We start from the raw sequence: 25153 nt of genomic DNA, 5'->3' as shown, positions 1-25153 counted from the left end.
GAGCTGAGAGCTATAAGCTCCCAGCCCCGCCACTCACTCCACTCAACAATTCAGTGAGTCCGCGCAGGATGTCAGTATCATGGCTCAAGCGGCGCAATGATATAACATCATCACGCTGCCTACGCGATGACGCAGACATTATATCACTGGACAGAACAGCTCTGCGTGGGTGCGGGGGAAGATAAGTTGTTGGTGTTTTTTTAGTTTTTTTTTTAGAAATAGCACAGCAAAATAGGGGGCGGGGTGAAGCCTGCCTAAAGGGGGGAAATCTTCCTAATATGGAAGGTGGAAATGGGGGAGCCAGTCTACCTATCTAATATTAAAGGGGGGAGATATATAGCTAATGTGAAGTGACGGTGAGGGTGGGGTACAGAAGCCTACCTACCTACCTACTATAAGAAGATGGAAAATTTACCTAGCTATAGATGAAGGGAGGGAATGGGAACCCTGCTTACCTGCTTAATATAAAGAGGCTTGGATCTAGCTAGTTAATATGGAGGGAGGGGTCTGTGTACCTTTCTAAGGGGGGGGGGGGGATAAATCTATCACCTAGTAATTATGATGGGAGAGAGGGGTGGGGAGAAGCCTACTTACCTAATATAAAGGGGGGGGGGTCTACCTGCTATAACTGCTATATAGGGGAACAGAAGGGTACCTAAGTGCTATATGGGGCATAAAGGGGGCCTAACTGCTAAATGGTGGCACAGAAGAAGACTAACTTCTCTATAGGGGCACAGAGGGGGCCTAACTGCTATATGGGGGCACTGTTACCATTTGAGGCAATATTGATGAGAAGTGTGTAGTGAGGTGAGGATGGCACTGAAGCAAGGAGCCTAAAATGTTTGTTATGCAGATTCTGCTGTGACAAGTCTTGGCCTGGAGAATTCTTCATGATGCCCAAGACAAATGGAGAAGAAAAGTAAAAGTGAACGACTCTGATTAAAGAAGATGAGACCTGTGAACACTTATGTAGTCTTGGTGCCCACCTGTATATGGTCACTGTATGGGGTAAACCTTGGTATTTGCATAATGGAGTCTTAGCAGTGTGGGGGTATTAGTCATTCTGTGGTGGTAGTGGTCATGGTGTGGTGGTATTATTTGTCCCTTGTATACTGGTATTATTGATAATATCGATCTCAGTATACAGGATTTGGTCACTAACAGTATGATGGTAAGATGTATGGTGATAGTGTTCCTAATGTATAGCCATATACAGTGATACACCTGCGCACACGGTGGCCGTTGGCTAGCACAATGTGTTGTGGGGCAATCATTTCCAGAGCTGTTTTTTAACCCCAACCCAACCCTGACTAGATGTAGGGGTAAATTGTCTTGATTACAAAACTGAACCTTTTAGGACATCCACTATAAAGCCAAGAAGCCTAAACTGATGGTTGGGTCCTGTTGCTCCTAATGAATGCTGTTACATGTGTTGTATTGTAACGTACCGGCAGGACTGGTAGTGGATCCTCTGGACCAGAGAGGCGATGAAGTGGGTTGTACTAGAGGACCGGTTCTAAGTGGTTACTGGTTTTCACCAGAGCCCGCCGCAAAGCGGGATGGACTTGATGCGGCGGTAACCACCAGGTCGTATCCTCCAGTAGCAACTCGACCTCACTGGTAGCTGATATGGCGTGGTACACAGGGAGCAGGCAGGAGCGTAGTCGGACGTAGCAGAGGTCAGGGCAGGCGGCAAGGGTTCAAAGGCGAGTAGACGGTAGCAAGGGTACGGCAACAGGCAGGGCAGTATACACAGTATGGAACACTTTCTCAAAGGCACTGGGGCACAAAGATCCGGCAAGGGCAGGAAGGGACAGGAGACTTTTATTAGGGAAGGAGGCAGGAATAATTAGCCAGCACACCAATCAATGGTGCGCTGGCCCTTTAAATTTACAGAAGTTGGCGCGCGCGCGCCCTAGAGAGCGGGGCCGCGCGCGCCGGAAGGCATAGCCCATCTGCGCCGGGAACGAGGAGCCAGGTAAGTCAGACAGGGACGCGGCGCGTGAGCGGGAACCAGCCGCCACGGCAGCCGCGTCCCCGACACAAGGGATCCCGTGCTCCCGGTCAGTGTGACTGTGAGCATGGGATCCCTTGGGGGAGCGAGGAAGCGAGTGCTCCGGTCCGGAGGCGGGGAACGGAGCGCTGGCTGTGACAGTACCCCCCCCCCCCCTTTGGTCTCCCCCTCTTTTTGGTACCCAGAAAACTACGGATGAGGTTGCGGTCCAGAATATTCTCTTCAAGCTCCCAGGATCTCTCCTCCCAGTCAACCAGAAAAAATATTTCCCCCCCGAGAGACCTTGGTAGCTAGGATTTCTTTAACCGAAAAAATATCTGAGGTACCAGTGACAGGGGTGGGAGAAAGAAGTTTAGGAGAAAAGCGATTAAAGATGGCAGGTTTGAGAAGGGAGATATGGAAAGAGTTATGAATTCTGAGGGAGGGAGGAAGATGGAGCTGGTAGGACACCGGATTAATGCGGCTCTTAACTCTGAAGGGACCCAAGTAACGAGGGCCCAGCTTGTAACTTGGTACCTTAAATCTGATGTATTTCGAGGAAAGCCACACCTTGTCACCAGGATTGAATTCCGGAGGAGCTCTACGACTTTTATCGGCCCTGAATTTCATACGGGTCAAGGCCTTGAGGAGGGCTGAGTGGGTCTCTCGCCAAATGGAAGAGAAGTCTTGAAGAAGGTCCTCTACAGCTGGTACAGAAGAGGGAGCGGAGGTCCAAGGTAGTGGTGGCAGAGGGTGATGACCATAAACCACAAAAAATGGAGACTTATTGGTGGCGGAAGATTGTTTGAAATTATAAGAGAACTCTGCCCAAGGGAGTAAGTCTGACCAATCATCTTGGCGGGAGGACACAAAATGGTATAGATAATCTCCCATAATCTGGTTCACCCGTTCTATTTGGCCATTAGACTGAGGGTGACACGAGGAAGAAAAGTCCAGCTTGACCCCGAGCTGTCCACAAAGAGCCCTCCAAAATCTGGAAATGAACTGCCCCCCACGGTCAGAGACGATGTGTCTGGGAAGGTGTGTAGGAAAAACTGTTTGGCCAACTGAGGCGTGGACGGGAGACCAGGCAGAAAGTGAGCCATCTTAGAGAATCGGTTCACCACGACCCAAATAACCGTCATACCATGAGAGGAAGGGAGATCAGTTATGAAGTCCATGGCGATGTGCGACCAAGGGGTCTCCGGAACTGGAAGGGGCAGAAGAAGACCCGCCGGTTTTAGATGAGGAGTTTTGTCACGGGCGCAGATCGCACAGGACTGGACGAACTCAGTGACGTCTTTCTCCAGCGAGGAACACCAATATCTTTGGGAGATTAACTGAAGAGACTTCTTAATCCCAGTATGACCGGCAAAGAGGGAAGCGTGACCCCACTTGAGAACCTGTAACCGCTGACGAGGAGGAACATAGGTTTTACCCAGGGGAAGAAGTCGCAAGTCCACAGGTGCAACTGAGATGAGACATTCAGGTGGAATAATGTGTTGAGGAGTAGGTACGTCACCCACCACATCTGAAGAGCGAGAAAGGGCATATGCTCTGACGTTCTTGGCAGCAGGACGGGAATGAATTTGGAAATTGAAGCGGGCGAAGAAGATGGACCAACGGGCTTGGCGGGGATTGAGTCTCTGAGCTGATTGGAGGTAGGCTAGGTTCTTATGGTCCGAGAAAATGGTCACAGGGTGAGGAGCACCCTCGAGAAGATGTCTCCACTCCTCCAAAGCCAATTTAATTGCCAACAGTTCTCTATCCCCAATAGTGTAATTCTGCTCGGCGGGAGAAAAGGTTTTAGAAAAGAAGCCACAAGTTATGGATCCACTTCAAGATAGAATGGCTTGGAAGGATCAGGCCGGGAAAGAACAGATGCGGAAGCAAAGGAGGCTTTCAGGGACTGGAAAGCTTCTTCAGCTTGAGGAGGCCAGGTTTTGGGATTAGCACCCTTCTTAGTCAAAGCCACAAGGGGGGCCACCAGGATGGAGTAATGAGGAATAAATTGTCTGTAATAGTTGGCAAAACCCAGGAACCTCTGTATGGCTCGGAGACCAGAGGGGCGTGGCCAGTCAAGGACCGCAGAAAGCTTGGCAGGATCCATTTGGAGTCCTTGGGCAGAGATTATATACCCCAGGAAGGGCAAAGAGGAACGCTCGAACAGTCATTTCTCAATCTTGGCATAGAGGCGGTTCTTTCTGAGCAGAGTGAGAACTTGTCGGACATGAACTCGATGTTGATCCAAATTAAGAATATCATCAAGATACACTACTACACAAGTGTAACGAATTCTTGGAAGACTGCAGGTGCATTACAAAGTCCAAAAGGCATCACTAAGTATTCAAAGTGACCGTCTCTGGTGTTAAAGGCGGTCTTCTATTCGTCGCCTTCACGGATACGGATCAAATTATAGGCCCCTCGAAGATCCAATTTGGTGAAGATCTTTGCCTCTCGGAGACGATCAAATAACTCAGAGATTAGGGGCAGAGGGTAACGGTTCTTGATGGTGATTTATTGAGTCCTCTGTAGTCAATACAGGGATGAAGGGAACCGTCCTTCTTGGTCACGAAGAAGAAGCCAGCCCCAGCAGGAGAAGAAGACTTCCTTATGAATCCTCTCTGGAGGTTTTCACGAATATAATCGGACATGGCAAGCGTCTCTAGAGGTGAGAGAGGATAAATTCTTCCCCGAGGTGGAGTGGAACCAGGCATTAGGTCAATAGAACAATCATAGGATCTGTGAGGAGGAAGGACCTCGGCTTGTTTTTTGCAAAAGACATCCGCAAAGCTGTGGTATGGTTTTGGCAGACCGGGAGGCGGAGAAATTTGCGGAAGTTGCTTGACTGGAGCAGGCTTGAGACACCGGTCTGAACAGGAGGTAACCCAACGCAGGATCTCACCGGAGGACCAGTTCAGGACAGGACTATGACGTTGTAGCCACGGCAGGCCCAGGAGGAGTTCGGAGGAGCAGAAGGGAAGGACAAGGAACTCTAAAGTCTCTGTAGGAAAAATTCCAATGTCCATCTGCAGTGGCAGGGAGTCTGCACAGTGGCAGAGAGTCTCTCACCGTTAACCGTAGAAATGATGAGGGGCTTGGTTAGACGGACAACCGGAATGCGGTACTTGTCGACCAAGGAGGCGTGAATGAAGTTGCCAGCTGAACCGGAATCCAATAAGGCTGCTGCGGTGAAGAAGGACTTGGAAGGGAGGAACAACTGCATTGATATGATGAGACGTGGAGAGGAGGGATCCACACCTAGCAACGCCTCTCCCGCGTTTACTAGGTGCGAGCGTTTCCCGAACGCGGTGGACAGAGAGGACAATCACGTAGGAAGTACTCAGTACTGGCGCAGTACAGACACAGGATCTCGTCTCTGCGACGGCTTCGTTCTTGTGGATTCAGGCGTGACCGGTCCACCTGCATGGCTTCCACGGCGGGAGGCCAAGAAAGGGGTTGAGGTGGACGTTGAGAAACGGGAGCCAGACGAGGGTAGCATCTACATTGAGCCTTTCCCTTTTCTAGAAGGAGTTCCTCTTGTCTCTCGGCGAAACGCTTGTCGATTCTGGTGGCCAGCAAGATGAGGTCACTAAGGGAGGAAGGAAGTTCTTGTGCAGCCAGAACGTCCTTTACTTCACTGTTTAGTCCCTTCTTGAATGTGACACAGAGGGCTTCATTATTCCAGTTCAGCTCAGAGGCTAGGGTGCGAAACTGAACGGCATAGTCACCCACGGTAGAGGCTCCTTGGTTCAAGTTCAGTAAGGCAGTCTCTGCGGAGGTATCCCAAGCAGGTTCCTCGAAAACATTCCGGAATTCTTGGCAGAAGTTTTGGACGGAGGAGGTGGCAGGATCAGAGCGGTCCCACAGCGGTGTAGCCCAGGCCAGGGCCTTCCCGGAGAGTAGACTGAGAATAATGGCTACCTTGGCTCGCTCAGAAGGAAATTGGTCAGACAGTAGCTCGAGGTGGAGAGAGCACTGCGACAGGAACCCTCGGCACTGCTTAGGATCTCCGTCATATTTGTCAGGCAGGGACAGACGGATTCTGGAACCGGAGGCAACTGCAGGCGGAGGAGATGCAGCAGTTGCAGGCGGAGGAGCTGGCTGTTGCTGAGACGGCAGGAGCTGCTGCAACATGGCGGTTAACTGGGCCAGCTCCTGACCTTGCTGGGCCACAATGGTGGTGAGGTCCGCTAGGCTTGGCAAAGGAACTTCAGCGGGATCCATGGCCGATTTTACTGTAACGCACCGAGGCACCGAGGATCCTGGGAAGGGGGAGTGGGGAACCTCTTAAAGACCTTTTAAATAAATTAAAGCTGGAATCTGATTGGTTTCTATTGGCAACTGCACACCTCTTCCTCTATACAGGTTTTCAAAAATCTCCCCCAATATGCCCTGTTTGTAGCTGTATCAAGGGTCACACAGACAGACCCATCAATGCAGTGCTACAGGTGGCTACAATTTTGGTAAAATCTGGCCCTGACCACACAGATGTGCCAAATAAGTAGGCATGGCATGTGACTAATTCCATCCCTTTTTTTCAAAAAGACGGAATACAATAGGGGAGAGTCATTGCACATTGTCTTATGGTAAGATTCTTTTTGTTGCCCATAGCAACCAATCAAAGATCAGCCTTCAAATACTTATTGGTTGCTACAAAGAGAATCTTACTATAAGGCTATGTTCACACTGAAGAAATGTTGAGGAAAATTTGATTGCTGAAATTTTGGCACAGAAAATTCTGTTCCTGCGCCATGCTAAAATGAAGGAGAAATGAAGTGCAAAAGGCGCTTATTTGGCCCAGAATTGGAAGCAAAACTTGGTGCAGAAATATAGTCCCATTGGACATATCAATTCTTCTAGCGGAATTTGGATCCTCAGCGGATATGACACTGTGTGAACCTACTCACTGATATCCCATTAAAATCTATTGTAATCTGATTCAAGGCGGAATTTAACACAGAATAAGCATCAAATTCCTCAGTATAAATCAGGCCTTAGGGTGCGTTCCCACAGGGCGTATACGCAGCGTATTTGACGCTGCGCAAATTTTACGGCAGCAGCGGGAAATACGCTGCGCATCCCTTGCTCACTATACACACAGGGCTTTCCGGCAGCAGCCCTATGTGTGTAGGGAGTTTTGGAGGCGGGGCCATGTGCGGTGTGTCTGTGACACGCGGCCCCGCCTTCAAAACTCACTACACGCATAGGGCTGCCGCCAGAAAGCCCTGTGTGTATAGTGAGCAAGGGATACGCAGTGTATTTCCCGCTGCTGCCGTAAAATTTGCGCAGCGTCAAATACGCTGCGTATACGCCCTGTGGGAACGCACCCTTAGACAGATAATGTTTTTACCCATGCAATAGACAGACAGTAACTATACAGAATATATCCAGAAAGTAGACTTACCTCCCCTGTGTGTTTATTTGCGACATGAAAAACAGTGTCACATTTGGCATCCCACCCTAAGCTACCAGATATAGGTGACCCAGTTATATTGCCTGTAATAATTTTTAGCACATTAATCTTGATAGGTTGTTCTATAAACACAATGTAGTTTTGTGTCATTCCTGTGAGAAAACAGAAACAAAGTTATAATATAAATCTGCTCAATCTACAGTAGATTCATTTCTCTTCTTGTATATTTTATGAGCTATAGTTCTGCAGTTTGTTTAGTAGCCTCTTAATTTTGTGCAGTGAGAAATACGCTGTGTATACGCTATGTGAGACACTACTATAAGTCTATTTCAATTCCAGTGAGTATGTTTATATACTGAATGTTTTCTATACTAAGCATAGCTAGCAAAAATGGCTGATTCTGAGACAATCCTTTATTGAGGCAGACCAGCGTTGCTATCCATAACTTGCAGTGTGCATTATACAGGGTGGGCCATTTATATGGATACACCTTAATAAAATGGGAATGGTTGGTGATATTAACTTCCTGTTTGTGGCACATTAGTATATGTGAGGGGGATGGGTGGTGACCATTGCGGCCATTTTGAAGTCGGCCATTTTGAATCCAACTTTTGTTTTTTCAATAGGAAGAGGGTCAGGTGACACATCAAACTTATTGGGAATTTCACAAGAAAAACAATGATGTGTTTGGTTTTAATGTAACTTTATTCTTTCATTAGTTATTTACAAGTTTCTGACCACTTATAAAATGTGTTCAATGTGCTGCCCATTGTGTTGGATTGTCAATGCAACCCTCTTCTCCCACTCTTCACACACTGATAGCAACACCGCAGGAGAAATGCTAGCACAGGCTTCCAGTATCTGTAGTTTCAGGTGTTGCAGAATGGACAAAACAAAAATTGGAACAGGACCCTCAGTTTACGCAGAAGATTTTGTTCAGTGATGAGGCAAGCTTTTATGTGAATGGTGAAGTTAACAAACAAAACCACCGCTATTGGTCTGACACTAACCCATATTGGATTGATCCCTCCAAGACTGTTGGAACACAAAAATGTATGGTATGGTGTGGTATATGGGGTACAAAGATAGTGGGGCCATTCTTCATCAATGGAAACATCAAGGCCACTGGATATGTGAAATTACTACATGATGATGTATTTCCCTCTTTATGCACTGAAGCTGGCACGTTCCCTGAGTTTTTCCAGCAAGATGGTGCACCACCACATTATGGGTGTCAGGTCCGTGCATTACTAGATGAACAGTTTCCTGGTAGGTGGATTGGTTGTCGTGGGCCAGTTGAATGGCCCCCAAGGTCTCCTGATCTGACCCCCTTAGACTTTTATCTTTGGGGTCATCTGAAGGCAATTGTCTATGCTGTGAAGATACGAGATGTGCAGCACCTGAAACTACGGATACTGGAAGCCTGTGCTAGCATTTCTCCTGCGGTGTTGCTATCAGTGTGTGAAGAGTGGGAGAAGAGGGTTGCATTGACAATCCAACAAAATGGGCAGCACATTGAACACATTTTATAAGTGGTCAGAAACTTGTAAATAACTCATGAAAGAATAAAGTTACGTTAAAACCAAGCACATCATTGTTTTTCTTGTGAAATTCCCAATAAGTTTGATGTGTCACATGACCCTCTTCCTATTGAAAAAACAAAAGTTGGATTCAAAATGGCCGACTTGAAAATGGCCGCCATGGTCACCACACATCTTGAACCACACATCTTGAAAAGTTTCCCCCCTCACATATACTAATGTGCCACAAACAGGAAGTTAATATCACCAACCATTCCCATTTTATTAAGGTGTATCCATATAAATGGCCCACCCTGTAGAATGCTGCTTAATATAAACTCTTCTTGCAGGTAGGAGAAGTGTGGTTTCTGGGGATCGTGGGGTCCCAGTGGTCAGCCCCTACCAAATGAAATACGCCCTGTATAACATAGGTTATCATTTGATATTAGAATACTATTTCTTTATTGTTTTTCCTAGCTTACTCTATGTAAACCAATTAAAAACACTATCCCAGGTAGGAAGTCCACCTGTATGTCCGTGTAAGGTTACAATATTTGCTTCATTTATTTTTATTGCAATCTTCACACCTTGTACCATACATTACATCTTCATTTACTAAAGTACTCACCAAAACTATGGTAATATGAGGGATTCCATTTGTCACTTGCTGGTATAGAACAGATAACCTCCGCACCGTGCAGTGTATCTTCATCCTCTAATTCTTGGGCAGGCACCCTAATAATGTTGTACAATGTGCCTGCAAATTGAAAATAACAGTTTAACACTGGAAGGATAGAGCAGCCAGGAACAAAGGACTTGGTGCGTCCTGCTTTAGGATGAGAGAGAACAGGACCCCGCTATGCACTCTGCTGTTTTTTTCACCTTAAAGGGGTATTCCGCCCCTAGACATCTTATCCCCTATCCAAAGGATACGGGATAAGATGTCAGATCACCGCGGTTCCGCTGCTGAGGACCCCCGGGATCGCCGCTTCGGCACCGCGCTATCATTACTGCACAGAGCAAGTTTGCTCTGTGTGTAATGACGGACAATACAGGGGATGGAGCAGCGTGATATCATGGCTCCGCCCCTCGTGACATCACAACTCGCCCCCTTAATGCAAGTCTATGGCAGGGGGCGTGACGACCGCCCCTCCCATAGGCTTGTATTGAGGGGGGCGGGCCGTGATGTCGCGAGAGGCGGAGCTGTGATATATCGATGCTCCGGCCCCTGTATCGCCCATCATTACGCACAGAGCGAACTCGCTCTGTGCAGTAATAATAGCGCAGTGCCGCAGCGGCGATCCCGGGGGTCCCCAGCAGCAGGACCGCGGCGATCTGACATCTTATCCAAAGGATAGGGGATAAGATGTCTAGGGGCGGAGTACCCCTTTAAGGCTGGAATTTCACTGAGGTTTTTTTTTTTGCAAAAATGCTGCGTCCAGATGTTAGCTGCAAGTTAATAGTAAACTGCAAAATGCCAGATCCACTTGGTGTTTTTCAGTTTGCCTTTTTTGGAAGTAGTAGTACTATGTAAAAAATTTTAAAAAAGAGAAAAAAAAGTGAAACACATACACACTTTAGTATAAATTATATAAAAAATAAACATTTCGTTTATTACATTTTTCTCCATCCCTACTGCATTCTTTTTTATTTTTTATTTTGGTACCCAATAGAGATGAGTGGAACTTACAGCAAATTCGATTCGTCACAAACTTATCGTCCCAGCAGTTGATGACTTTTCCTGCGTAAATTAGTTCAGCCTTCAGGTGCTCCGGTGGGCTGGAAAAGGTGGATACATTCCTAGGAAAGAGTCTCCTAGGACTGTATCCACCTTTTCCAGCCCACCGGAGCACCGGAAAGCTGAACTAATTTATGCACGAAAAGTCATCAACTGCCGAGCCGAGAAGTTTGTGACGAATCAAATTTATTGTAAGTTCGCTCATCTCTAGTACCCAACTAATTTTGAAAAAAAAAAAAAACGCCAAAGCGACCAAATTTCACACAAAGGTAAAAACGCCAGAAAAATGCCAGAACAGTGGCAGTTTTTCTGGCGTTTTTTCTGGCATTTTTAAGCCTAAAAAAAACGCAGTGCAAAAACCTCAGTGGAATTCTAGTCTTAGTGAGAATTACCTCTAGTTATTACTGATTCTTATGGCTTGGTTTGGGGAAAAACATTTTTTTGCTCTGTTCACTAGAAAATCCCCTGTTTTAGTTAAAAAGTAGTCTGCTCCTAGACATCTTATTTCCTATCCAAAGCATAAGGGATAAGATGTCTGATGGGGGGTCCAGCCAATGGGACCCCCGCAATCTTCGTGCCAAAGATGTCTTCGTGCCAAAGATGTCCGATCTCCGTGCAGCGCCTGGCATTATAATAGTTATTTTCAGAATGCTGGGTTTGGGCCTCCCCCTTGTAATGTCACGCCCCTCCATTCATTTCTATGGGAGGGGGCGTGACGTCACGAGGGGTTGTGCCGTGATGTCGTGACCTCGGCCGCCCAAACCCAGTGTTCTGAAAATAACTTTTAGAATGCCAGGCGCTGCACGGAGATCGAACATCTTTGCCTAGGTGATAAGATGTCTAGGGGTGGAGTACCCCTTTAAGCCATTCTTTTCTCCACTAACTAAGAGTGTTAAAATCTAAATAAGTCTTCTTTTGGAAGCTCTGCTGCTGAAATACATATTAAGTTTTATAAAGTTGGTGACTCAGGGACAAAAAGAGGATATATTTACTCAGGAAAAGTGGATTATTGAATTTATCCATTAAGAATTTCTGAAAAGGATGACAATAAATGATCATATTAGACAGATTTTGAAAGTGTACAACCTACTGTACAAACAACTGTCTAATGAATAAATAAACAATAAGCATGATAATGGTGAATACTTCGATTGTATAAGAAATAAATAATCAAATATAACAATAGAAATCCCCCCTCCCCCCTAAAAACATAAACACACGAGACACATTAAAAACAAAATGGTGGGGGAACACTGCATGATTTCATACTATATAGTAATTCATATACAACAAGCCTACTGCATACACAAAAAAAATATTCATATGGATGGTGGATATAATTAACAATATAAAGTACCTGATAGTATAAAGATATGGGCAAAGATAAAGTCACTAGTGTGATAGGCAGTAAGTAATACACATTAGTACACCTTACAAAATATTGCAATTTAACCCTTGAGGAAGCTAGGGCGAAACGAGTGTGAGGCAGAGGAACACCTTGGATGCCACTGCATCTGCAGTTTGGCTGGTTTGTTCATATATTTAATTGGGCAATTTTTATCTGTGTTTGACACTAGTGTGTGGTGCCAGATTGGATTGCTGTACTATTGTGTACCATTAGACATGTGATTGGGTGAGCATTTATTGTTTATTGCCTAAGCACTAGTCACTTTATTTGGCCTATATAGGGTTAAATTGCAATCTTTTAGAAGGTGTACTATTGTGTATTACTTACTGCCTATGGCATTAGTCACTTTATCTTTGCCCATATCTTTATACTATCAGGTACATTATATTGTAAATTATATCCACCATCTATATAAATATGTTGTTGTGTATGAAGTAGGCTTCTTGTACAGTATATGAATTATGATATATTACGAAATCATGCGGTGTTCCCCAATCATTTAGTTTTTTACTTGTCCCATGTATTTTTGTTTTTTAAGGGCGGATATTGTTGTATTTGATTACTTATTTCTCATAAAAATTTAGGTATTCACCATTATCATGCTTATTGTTTATTCATTAGTGAGTTTTTTGTAGGTTGTGCACTTGGTGTAGCTTGCTATTATGTTGTTCATTCCCTTGTGATAGGGATTATTAGTAGTTCTACTTTTATAGGTTGTGTATAATTTGGAAAGTGACATGGATAAATGATCTACCACATCAAGCAGAGGTAGCAGTCCCTGCAAGAGACTAGAACATATATATGTTATGTGTGAATCCACACTTACCATCTATTAACTATATACAGTACAAACAAATATACAGTACACTGCCCAAACATACACCATGTGGATAATCTTTGAATAAGTTGGTAAATTTTTGTTAAAATGTTTATAGAATGTAGATAATAACAGTATATGTGTATTTGTAATATACATGTGATGACGGGTTCTGCCAGAACCCGTAGGGTTAATGTTTTCTAGCCCTGTTGTTTGTTTTGGTTGCTGGGACGATGCCTCTGTGCTCCCGGGTGTGGTTCAGCTTGCTGAGCCACTTAGAGTCCTCCTGGTTGCAGCTCAAGCATATTTAAGGAAGCCCTTTTCAGTCACTCCCTGCTTGTGATAGTTTGAGTAACTGACCTAGCAACCTCTTACTCTTGTCTGTTTATACTGGTTTTATACTGGTTTTCTGTGACTCTTGGCTCGGCTTTTTGACTTCCCTTTGTGACTATGTTATTGTACTTTGTTCTATCTTGGCTTGGACTCGGCTCGTTGACTATGATTTAGTGTGTGTGCGTGTTAAGGTTTTTTTCTGTTAGATTGTGTGAATCCAGCTGTTTTTACTGAATAGTAAGGAAGGAAGTTCCCACATGAAATGTGAGGGTAAGCTAGGGAACGCCCCCTTCTCCTCAGTAAACTGCATGCAGTATGAGCAACAAAACTATTGGAATGAATTGATTTTTTTTTGTCGTGACAGGTACACTTTAAGGGTACGTTCACACGTGTGGATGTGTAGTGAGTTTCCCACTGCAGACTTGAGTTGTGGCAGGTGTTCCGTGGTAAATTTTCTACAGTGGAAAATCCACAGCAGATTACATTGACTACATTGGGATCTGCTGCCAAAATTCCAATGTGGAATCCCCTGTGCTCAAACACACAACAGGAAACTCGTTACACATCTGCCCTTGTGAAAAAAAACTTTTGACATATCTCACAGAATTTGCAGTATTTTGGTTGTTTTTCTCATTGACATTTGCATTTGAATAATTGAAAATGCAGCCTATTGTTACTTACCCTGTTTCCCATAGGAATTGCCCATGTTGTATACAGTCCCATCAGGGTCGTAATGAGGATGAGCTGTTGCCCCATTCACAGCAATATATTTGCTCCAGTCAACCTGTAAGGAAATGTTATCCAGGTGACGGAAGGTTTCATCATCTTACAAAAATTTTAAATGGAATTTGACAACACAAAAAGTTAGGCTCCTTTAAGATAATGATAATACTGATAATAAGAATAACTGCTAAGCAAATCAAATAACATATGACAATAGCTCAATGGGGGAGATCAACTACTTTAAGGTCCACTTACCTGGGTCTGATGTCAGGTGAAGGCCCAAGCTGAAAGTGTAACAGTCACCTAGAATAGGTTTGTGATGCTGCTCACAAAGTGCAGTAGGGCTATGTTAGGCACACCTTTGCTGAAAAAAAGGCTGCTATAAACTTACAATAAACAGGTTTGTAATCCAGTCCAGGAATTGTCCGAACAATGGGAGATGTGGGGCCCAAGGTCCTCTCTGCTTCGGGGCCACACTACCTCTCTCCGGCTAGGTCACTTAGTTTATTGACATGCAGGGCTTGGCTGGTGCATCAGCTCTGTGTACAGCGCTGTCAATTAACAGAGTGACATAGCCATAGAAAGGCGGGTCCTTGGTCCCTGCTTCTCCGACTGTTTAGACAGCCCTCTTTTTCAGAAAATGTATGCCTAGATCAGGCTTGTGAAGCCCTAGTGCCCTGTGCGTGCAGCTTCACAAGCCTATTCTAGGCAACAGTTTCACTTAGACACCAACACCTAGGCTGGAGTGTGGCTTAGCTGGGAGGGCAACCCTGGCCTTAGTGAGTGTTCATTTATGTCTGTCAGAAAGTTACAGCTTTCTGACAGACATAAATGTTGGGAGTACTACCGATGTGACTCCTATGCTAAAAAGAATATGCTAATACCTTTTTTGTTTAAAGGGGTACTGTGTTGCAAGACATCTTATCCCCTATCCAAAGGATAGGGAATAAGATGTCTGATGGCGGGGATCTGGCGCGGCTGGAACCCTAATGTTCAGAACACTGGGTGCCTACACCAAGATCGCGGAGAGTACCAGTGGCCGGACCCTCGCGATCAGACATCTTATCCCCTATTCTTTTGGATAGAGGATAAGATGTCTAGCAATAGAGTACCCCTTTAAGCTGCTACATAGAAAGATGTCATTGACTATACTTTCTATACAGTATACAATTGTATACTGACCCAATAGATTAAAAAAGGACACGCTTTTTGGCCTCTGTTGGATGAATGGAACACTGGTTGCTTGCGTGGAGATCGTGGGAAGACCCAGTGGCCGGACCCCCACGATCAGACATTTTATGCCCTATAATTTGGATAGGGAATAAGATGTCTAGCAACGGAGGACCCCTTTTTAAGCTGCTATATAGAAAGATGTCATTGACTATACTTTTCTATACAGTATACAATTGTATATTGGCCCAATAGATTCCTCCTTTAGTCCATCCTCCTGCTCCTTTCTCCCCCTCTCCTGAAACGCTCTACTCCAAGTTTCCTCATGCTTATTGCCCCATTCTGCATTGTCTAGTAATGGCCAACCACTGTGGTTTAGGCCCTACAATTTGAGAACGTAGGTTCACCCCAGTGCCTCTATATATTTCCCATGATAACATACTGTCCTGACTCTCCTGGTGTACGTCCTGAACACATTGGAGCTATTCACTGAGGTTGCAGTATGTTTGGAACATCATCAGGAGAGTCTGGACATCGCATTATCAGGGGAAGTAAACAGAGGGATTGGGGCGAACTGGAACGCCAGAGATGGAAAAGGTGGTTATAGTTTTATTATTTTATACCCCTAGCAGGCTGTTGTTATAATTTTTTTTTATTTTGCCAGTCCACTTTAAGAATGAAATATCATTATGCATGTTAGAAATATGTTAGAAACAAGGTAACTCACCTTTTCTGCTGTCTCTAATGTTGCTAAATCCACCTTACGGATCAAAGCTGACTCTGTGCTAACAAAGTAATCCTTCTTGTATTTCACAAAATTAACATTCCCATTATCAGTTGCTTCTAAAAATAAAATAAAATGAAAATATAGAATTAATAGATTAATACACCAGGGTTCAGATTTTCTTTTAAGTTTTATGTATTCAGCAATATTTTCATAAGGCTGGGTTCACACTAGTGTAATACAGATGCCTTTTTTTGTTTTTATTACGGCCGCAGTTTCTGTAAAAAGTGAAAGGTGTGAATTTATCAAAACCTGTGTAGAGGAAGAGTGGTGCAGGTGCCCATAGCAGATGGCTTCATTAATTTTTCAGAGGCCAATTTAAAAATGAAAGAAGTGATCTGATTGGTTGCTATGGGCAACTGCACCACTATTCCTCTACTCCGGTGATAAATCTTCCTCCAAATTTATTGTGAAATCTCACTTTACATGATGGGTAGCACAGAAATCCACAAGGCATAAAATTAATTGATCATCTTACAACATTATAATAAAGGGAACAAAGGACAAGCTAAAAAAGCAACTTTTCTTCTACACAGATTTTGATAAATCTCCCCCAATATGTTTAGGTCCATCTTTAGTTATGATTGAACCCTGGGCAAGCATTCTTTTTCTCCCAATTGTAAGGGTGCATGCAAGATTATTTCATGGGTTGGTGTTGAAAATATTTCATCCACACCAGGACAACATATTACTACTGCAGTGACTAGATAACACCACTATACTGAATAAAAAAAAACACTGTACACAGACCAATATCCCCCTTGTACATTGACCACATGGTGCTGATCCCAGTGGCGGATCCATGGGAGGGGGGCAATGGGACAACCGAACCCCCCCCCCCCCCCCCCCGAGATCGCTGCCCCACTCGCCTCCCCATACTCTAGCATGGTGGAGCGGAAGCTGTAAGCTCCCGTTCCACCATTCACTAACCTTCCACACACTGAGTGAGTACACAGCGTGTGAGCCGCAGGGATGTGATCCATGGAAGGCCGGCGCGATGAGGTAACATCATCACACTGGCGTCCCCGCGGCTCGCATACTGTATGCTCAGGGCCCAGGGGAACAGAATATGTTACACTGTTAGGGGCACTATATCGTACAGGAGGAGGGGTGGGGGGATTTAACTTGGAATTTTACTTGGGGGGCAGAGATAAGGGAATATTTAATGTGAGGGTTAAAAGCACAGGGGGCATTATGTGTGAAGAGCACATGACAGGGGGCCCCCTGTGCTGTGCCCCTCACATATAATGCCCCCAGTGCTGTGCCCCTCACATATACTACCCTCTGAGGGAACAGGACAGGGGGTATTATATGTGAGGGGCACATGACAGGAACATTATATGTGAGGGGCACAGCACAGGGGGCATTATACGTGAGGGGCGCATGATGGGGGCATTATATATGAGGACCGCATGATGGGGGCATTATATATGAGGGCCGCATGATGGGGGCATTATATTTGAGGGGTGCATGATGGGGGCATTATATGTGAGGGGCAAAGAACGGGGGCATTATATGTGGAGGGCACAGCACAGAGGGCCTTATATGTGAGGGGCGCATGATGGGGGCATTATATATGAGGGGCCCATGATGGGGGCATTATATTTGAGGGATGGATGATGGGGGTATTATATGTGAGGGGCAAAGAACGGGGGCATTATATATGAAGGGCACAGCACAGGGGGAATTATATTTTAGGGTTACAGGGCAGAGGGGATGATTATTATTTAGAGGGGGAATAGGACGGACATAATTATTATGAGGGGGGCACACAGGACGAGTCAAAATTATTAAAAGTGGGGGCACAGGATGGGTCATTATTACTATATGTGAAGGCACAGAGTGTTTTGCATTTCAGAGGTATAGTGTATATTATGAGGAATTTCTGGGATGGTTTTTATGGGCCACAATATATTACGGTGTATTGTATTCAGAGGGTGCACTGCACAGCAAGTTATATTCAGAGAGCCCAGTGTGTGGTAGTATTAAATTTAGAGGCACAGTGTGTTGTAGTATTATATTCAGAGGGTGCAGTGTGTGTTAGTATTATATTCAGAGAGTGCAGTGTGTGGAAGTATTATATTCAGAGGGAACAGTGAGTGGTAGTATTATATTTAAAGGGTGCAGTGTGTGGTAGTATTATATTCAGAGGGTACAGTGTGTGGCAGTATTATATTCAGAGGGTACGGTGTGTGGCGGTATTATATTCAGAGGGTACGGTGTGTGGTGGCATTATATTCAGAGGGTACAGTTTGTCAGAATTATATTCAGAGGGGGTGTGCCAATATTATATTCAAAGAATACTGTGTTTGCTATATTATAATAATTATTGTTTTCAGATAGAGGATCAGAATCCGTTGACATAGTGAGGAGCCATTTGGGCATCAAGTTCTGCAGAGAGAAGATTTAGCTGGAACAAATACTGGTGGTATGTACCATCTGAATTAGATTAGAAAAGACTATAGAGAAGACGTCACCTGTAGTCACTGATATCACTGTCTATGCTGCCTGACTGTCCCATCAGAGCTGTAGTCACTTGTAAGTTCTGAAGTTATGATGGGTGAGACAACTACTCCCAGCATAACCTTACCGCTGCTTAGGTCATACTGGGAGCTGTAGTTTTAAATGGTAAAAACTTCTTTAGCACTTTCCCATTCTGTGGCAATTGGTATATTTGATTATTATTCTGACATGTGAGCAAGGCCTTAGGGTCTTAAACAAGGTTAGGACTGTATGATACATTTAATAATATTGTAAGTTCCTTAAGCAACACCTTATTTTCTGTCCGCCAACACAAAGTACTCTAATAATGCCCCTCCCAAGACTAGACTCTGGATCCGCCCCAGCTGATCCCAGCTTTACACAGACGCTGCAGACCGTATCACATCAGGAGAGATGACAGATCTGTCATTCACTCTACTTTTCCTTCTCCATCAGGCCCAGACTGTCATAAAAACTCTTGACAACTGCAGAGCTTGCTGCTTAGACATCATTGGTCTCTCACTTCTGAAGTCATCCCCAGTCTCTGTAGCAACACAAATAAATTCAGATGACAGGCCCTAAACTAAAACAGACCACAAACCAGACCCAGACGCACTCGCTCTCTCCCTCTCTGTCATTGTTTCTCTGTCTCTCTCTCTGGGGGGTAATGTGCTCAGTCATCCAATGTTTGGTGGAGGTCTAAACACCAAGGCCCTGACTGATGAAAACTTTTGACATGTCTGTGTGACATGTGAAAAGTTTTTTAAAGTGACAGGAATACTTTACATTTTGAAGTTAAAGGGGTACTTCACATTTTTTTTTAAATCAACTGATGCCAGAAAGTTAAACAGGTTTGTAAATTAAAATAAAATATTCACAGTCCTCAATGTTCTACCCACCAGGGGTATATGAAGGAAATCAATGCCAGTATGCAAGTTATAAAAGAGGAAATATTTATTTCTTTCCTAAAATATTAAAATATTTTATGCAGGGCCCTTGCGTTATTAAATGATATAAAAACACAATCATACATAAGTCATAAAATACAATGCAATATCAATAATAGTGTGGGGTGTCCACCTGCAAGAAAAATACAAATAAATGGTGTGTCCACCTGAAATAAAAACGTCCACCTAAAAGGTGATAGTGTCTACTCAAATACAGAAAGATCCGCCTGTAGAGGGTAAGATTCTATCACTCAATCTCAGGGTGTCAAGATGCACAGTTCCACAAGATGGCAATAGAAAATGTGAACATAGGCAATTCCCACTAGTTTCCTCAATTCCACTCGCTACTTAGATGGATAAGAACAAATCTCTAACGGAAAATACTAACGCCCTGTTTTGGCACAATGGGCCACTCACCGCTCCATGCCGGGGCTGCGGGTCCTTCACCGGAACTCTAACCAGTAGTAGTAGATGTCACCAAACAGCCGTGACTCTCCGCTCCTGCAGGCGCACGGCTGTTTGGTGACATCTACTACTGCTGGTTAGAGCTCCGGTGAAGGACCCGCAGCCCCGGCATGGAGCGGTGAGTGGCACATTGTGCCAGAACAGGTTGTTAATATTTTCCGTTACAGATTTGTTCTTATCCATCTAAGTAGCGAGTGGAATTGAGGAAAGTAGTGGAAATTGTCTATGTTCACATTTTCTATTGCCATCCTGTGGAACTGTGCATCTTGACACCCTGAGATTGAGTGATAGAATCTTACCCTCCACAGGCGGATCTTTCTGTATTTGAGTAGACACTATCACCTTTTAGGTGGATGTTTTTTTATTTCAGGTGGACACACCATTTATTTGTATTTTTCTTGCAGGTGGACACCCCACACTATAATTGATATTGCATTGTATTTTATGTGTTACGCCGAGCGCTCCGGGTCCCCGCTCCTCCCCGGAGCGCTCGCTACACTCTCGCTACTGCAGTGCCCCGGTCAGATCCACTGACCCGGTGCGCTGCGATACCGCCTCCAGCCGGGAAGCGATTCGCAATGCGGGTGGCGCCCGCTCGCGATGCGCACCCTGGCTCCCGTACCTGACTCGCTCTCCGTCGGTCCTGTCCCGGCGCGCGCGGCCCCGCTCCCTAGGGCGCGCGCGCGCCGGGTCTCTGCGATTTAAAGGGCCACTGCGCCGCTGATTGGCGCAGTGGTTCTAATCAGTGTGTTCACCTGTGCACTCCCTATGTATACCTCACTTCCCCTGCACTCCCTCGCCGGATCTTGTTGCCATTGTGCCAGTGAAAGCGTTTCCTTGTGTGTTCCTAGCCTGTGTTCCAGACCTCCTGCCGTTGCCCCTGACTACGATCCTTGCTGCCTGCCCCCGACCTTCTGCTACGTCCGACCTTGCTTCTGTCTACTCCCTTGTACCGCGCCTATCTTCAGCAGTCAGAGAGGTTGAGCCGTTGCTAGTGGATACGACCTGGTCACTACCGCCGCAGCAAGACCATCCCGCTTTGCGGCGGGCTCTGGTGAACACCAGTAGTGACTTAGAACCGGTCCACTAGCACGGTCCACGCCAATCCCTCTCTGGCACAGAGGATCCACCTCCTGCCAGCCGGCATCGTGACAGTAGATCCGGCCATGGATCCCGCTGAAGTTCCTCTGCCAGTTGTCGCCGACCTCACCACGGTGGTCGCCCAGCAGTCACAACAGATAGCGCAACAAGGCCACCAGCTGTCTCAACTGACCGTGATGCTACAGCAGCTACTTCCACAGCTTCAGCAATCATCTCCTCCGCCAGCTCCTGCACCTCCTCCGCAGCGAGTGGCCGCTTCAGGCCTACGACTATCCTTGCCGGATAAATTTGATGGGGACTCTAAATTTTGCCGTGGCTTTCTTTCACAATGTTCCCTGCACTTGGAGATGATGTCGGACCAGTTTCCTACTGAAAGGTCTAAGGTGGCTTTCGTAGTCAGCCTTCTGTCTGGAAAAGCTCTGTCATGGGCCACACCGCTCTGGGACCGCAATGACCCCGTCACTGCCTCTGTACACTCCTTCTTCTCGGAAATTCGAAGTGTCTTTGAGGAACCTGCCCGAGCCTCTTCTGCTGAGACTGCCCTGCTGAACCTGGTCCAGGGTAATTCTTCCGTTGGCGAGTACGCCGTACAATTCCGTACTCTTGCTTCAGAACTATCCTGGAATAATGAGGCCCTCTGCGCGACCTTTAAAAAAGGCCTATCCAGCAACATTAAAGATGTTCTGGCCGCACGAGAAATCCCTGCTAACCTACATGAACTCATTCATCTAGCCACTCGCATTGACATGCGTTTTTCCGAAAGGCGTCAGGAGCTCCGCCAGGATATGGACTTTGTTCGCACGAGGCGTTTTTTCTCCCCGGCTCCTCTCTCCTCTGGTCCCCTGCAATCCGTTCCTGTGCCTCCCGCCGTGGAGGCTATGCAAGTTGACCGGTCTCGCCTGACACCTCAAGAGAGGACACGACGCCGCATGGAGAATCTCTGCCTGTACTGTGCCGGTACCGAACACTTCCTGAAGGATTGTCCTATCCGTCCTCCCCGCCTGGAAAGACGTACGCTGACTCCGCACAAAGGTGAGACAGTCCTTGATGTCAACTCTGCTTCTCCACGTCTTACGGTGCCTGTGCTGATATCTGCCTCTACCTTCTCCTTCTCTACTATGGCCTTCTTGGATTCCGGATCTGCAGGAAATTTTATTTTGGCCTCTCTCATGAACAGGTTCAACATCCCGGTGACCAGTCTCGCCAGACCCCTCTACATCAATTGTGTTAACAATGAAAGATTGGACTGTACCATACGTTTCCGCACGGAGCCCCTCCTAATGTGCATCGGACCTCATCACGAAAAAATTTAGTTTTTGGTCCTCCCCAATTGCACTTCCGAAATTCTCCTTGGACTACCCTGGCTTCAACACCATTCCCCAACCCTGGATTGGTCCACAGGGGAGATCAGGAGCTGGGGTACCTCTTGTTTCAAGGACTGCCTTAAACCGGTTCCCAGTACTCCCTGCCGTGACCCTGTGGTTCCCCCTGTAACCGGTCTCCCTAAGGCCTATATGGACTTTGCTGATGTGTTTTGCAAAAAACAAGCTGAGACTCTACCTCCTCACAGGCCTTATGACTGTCCTATTGACCTCCTCCCGGGCACTACTCCACCCCGGGGCAGAATTTATCCTCTGTCCGCCCCAGAGACTCTTGCTATGTCTGAGTACATCCAGGAAAATTTAAAAAAGGGCTTTATCCGCAAATCCTCCTCTCCTGCCGGAGCTGGATTTTTCTTTGTGTCCAAAAAAGATGGCTCCCTACGTCCTTGCATTGACTACCGCGGTCTTAATAAAATCACGGTAAAGAACCGCTACCCTCTACCTCTTATCTCTGAACTCTTTGATCGCCTCCAAGGTGCCCACATCTTTACCAAACTGGACTTAAGAGGTGCTTATAATCTCATCCGCATCAGGGAGGGGGATGAATGGAAAACGGCATTTAACACTAGAGATGGACACTTTGAGTATCTGGTCATGCCCTTTGGCCTGTGCAACGCCCCTGCCGTCTTCCAAGACTTTGTTAATGAAATTTTTCGTGATCTCTTATATTCCTGTGTTGTTGTGTATCTGGACGATATTCTGATTTTTTCTGCCAACCTAGAAGAACACCGCCAGCATGTCCGCATGGTTCTTCAGAGACTTCGTGACAATCAACTATATGCCAAAATGGAGAAATGTCTGTTTGAATGTCAATCTCTTCCTTTCCTAGGATACTTGGTCTCTGGCCAGGGACTACAAATGGATCCAGACAAACTCTCTGCCGTCTTAGATTGGCCACGCCCCTCCGGACTCCGTGCTATCCAACGTTTTTTGGGGTTCGCCAATTATTACTGTTACGCCTAGCGCTCCGGGTCCCCGCTCCTCCCCGGAGCGCTCACGGCGTCTTTCTCCCTGCAGCTCCCCGGTCAGTCCCGCTGACCGGGAGCGCTGCACTGTCATGGCCGTTGGGGATGCGATTCGCACAGCGGGACGCGCCCGCTCGCGAATCGCATCCCAGGTCACTTACCCGTTCCCGTCCCCTGCTGTCATGTGCTGGCGCGCGCGGCTCCGCTCTCTAGGGCGCGCGCGCGCCAGCTCCCTGAGACTTAAAGGGCCAGTGCACCAATGATTGGTGCCTGGCCCAATTAGCTTAATTGGCTTCCACCTGGTCCCTGACTATATCTGACCTCCTCCCATGCACTCCCTTGCCGGATCTTGTTGCCCTTGTGCCTAGTGAAAGCGTTTTGTGTGTCTAAAGCCTGTGTACCAGAACTTCTGCTATCCACCCTGACTACGAACCTTGCCGCCTGCCCCCGACCTTCTGCTACGTCCGACCTTGCTTCTGTCTACTCCCTTGTACCTCGCCTATCATCAGCAGTCAGAGAGATGAGCCGTTGCTAGTGGATACGACCTGGTCACTACCGCCGCAGCAAGACCATCCCGCTTTGCGGCGGGCTCTGGTGAAAACCAGTAGTGACTTAGAACCGGTCCACTAGCGCGGTCCTCGCCAATCCCTCTCTGTCACAGAGGATCCACTACCTGCCAGCCGGCATCGTGACAGTAGATCCGGCCATGGATCCCGCTGAGGTCCCTCTGCCTTATATCTCTAATATCACCACGGTGGTCGCCCAGCAATCCCGACAGATCGCCCATCTAACCCACCAGCTGTCGGAAATGTCCACCATTGTGCACCAACTTCAGTCGCAACTTCAGCAGCAATCATCTCCTCCGCCAGCTCCTGCACCCCTTCCGCAGCGAGTGGCCACTCCTAGCCTCCGCCTGTCCTTGCCGGACAAATTTAATGGGGACTCTAAGTTTTGCCGTGGCTTTCTTTCGCAATGTTCCCTGCACATGGAGATGATGTCGGACCAGTTTCCTACTGAAAGGTCTAAGGTGGCTTTCGTAGTCAGCCTTCTGTCTGGAAAAGCCCTGTCATGGGCCACACCGCTCTGGGACCGCAATGACCCCGTCACTGCCTCTGTACACTCCTTCTTCTCGGAAATTCGAAGTGTCTTTGAGGAACCTGCCCGAGCCTCTTCTGCTGAGACTGCCCTGCTGAACCTGGTCCAGGGTAATTCTTCCGTTGGCGAGTACGCCATACAATTCCGTACTCTTGCTTCTGAACTATCCTGGAATAATGAGGCCCTCTGCGCGACCTTTAAAAAAGGCCTATCCAGCAACATTAAAGATGTTCTGGCCGCACGAGAAACTCCTGCTAACCTGCATGAACTCATTCATCTAGCCACTCGCATTGACATGCGTTTTTCTGAGAGACATCAAGAGCTCCGCCAGGAAAAAGACTTAGATCTCTGGACACCTCTCCCACAGTCTCCACTGCAATCTGCGCCTAGGCCTCCCGCCGAGGAAGCCATGCAAGTGGATCGGTCTCGCCTGACCCTGGAAGAGAGGAATCGCCGTAAGGAAGAGAATCTTTGTCTGTACTGTGCCAGTACCGAACATTTTTTGGTGGATTGCCCTATCCGTCCTCCACGTCTGGGAAACGCACGCTCGCACCCAGCTCTCGTGGGTGTGGCGTCTCTTGATGCTAAGTCGGCTTCTCCACGTCTCACGGTGCCTGTACGGATTTCTACTTCAGCCAGCTCTTCCCTCTCAGCCGTGGCCTGCCTGGACTCTGGTGCCTCTGGGAATTTTATTCGGGAGTCCTTGGTGAATAAATTCCGCATTCCGGTGACCCGTCTTGTCAAGCCACTCCACATTTCCGCGGTCAACGGAGCCAGGTTGGATTGCACCGTGCGTTACCGCACGGAGCCCCTCC

The 25153-nt window shown here is 46.6% G+C and overlaps 1 protein-coding gene across 3 annotated transcripts in view; it reads right to left on the bottom strand.

The window, feature by feature from the left end:
* LOC130294631 (carotenoid-cleaving dioxygenase, mitochondrial-like) overlaps nucleotides 1-25153 on the bottom strand; it is a 151032-nt gene that overhangs the window by 6708 nt on the left and 119171 nt on the right. For all 3 annotated transcript variants that reach the window (XM_056544779.1, XM_056544778.1, XM_056544780.1), the window contains 4 exons: nucleotides 15846-15961; nucleotides 13907-14009; nucleotides 9558-9686; nucleotides 7401-7561 (listed from right to left, as the gene is read on the bottom strand). In XM_056544779.1, the coding sequence (XP_056400754.1) occupies nucleotides 7401-7561; nucleotides 9558-9686; nucleotides 13907-14009; nucleotides 15846-15961 (509 nt within the window). The remainder of the gene's footprint in view (nucleotides 1-7400; nucleotides 7562-9557; nucleotides 9687-13906; nucleotides 14010-15845; nucleotides 15962-25153) is intronic.

Source organism: Hyla sarda, chromosome 10 (genome assembly GCF_029499605.1).
Source record: "Hyla sarda isolate aHylSar1 chromosome 10, aHylSar1.hap1, whole genome shotgun sequence".
In the NCBI taxonomy this organism is placed as follows: Eukaryota; Metazoa; Chordata; class Amphibia; order Anura; family Hylidae; genus Hyla; species Hyla sarda.
This window is presented reverse-complemented; position numbering and strand designations above follow the sequence as displayed.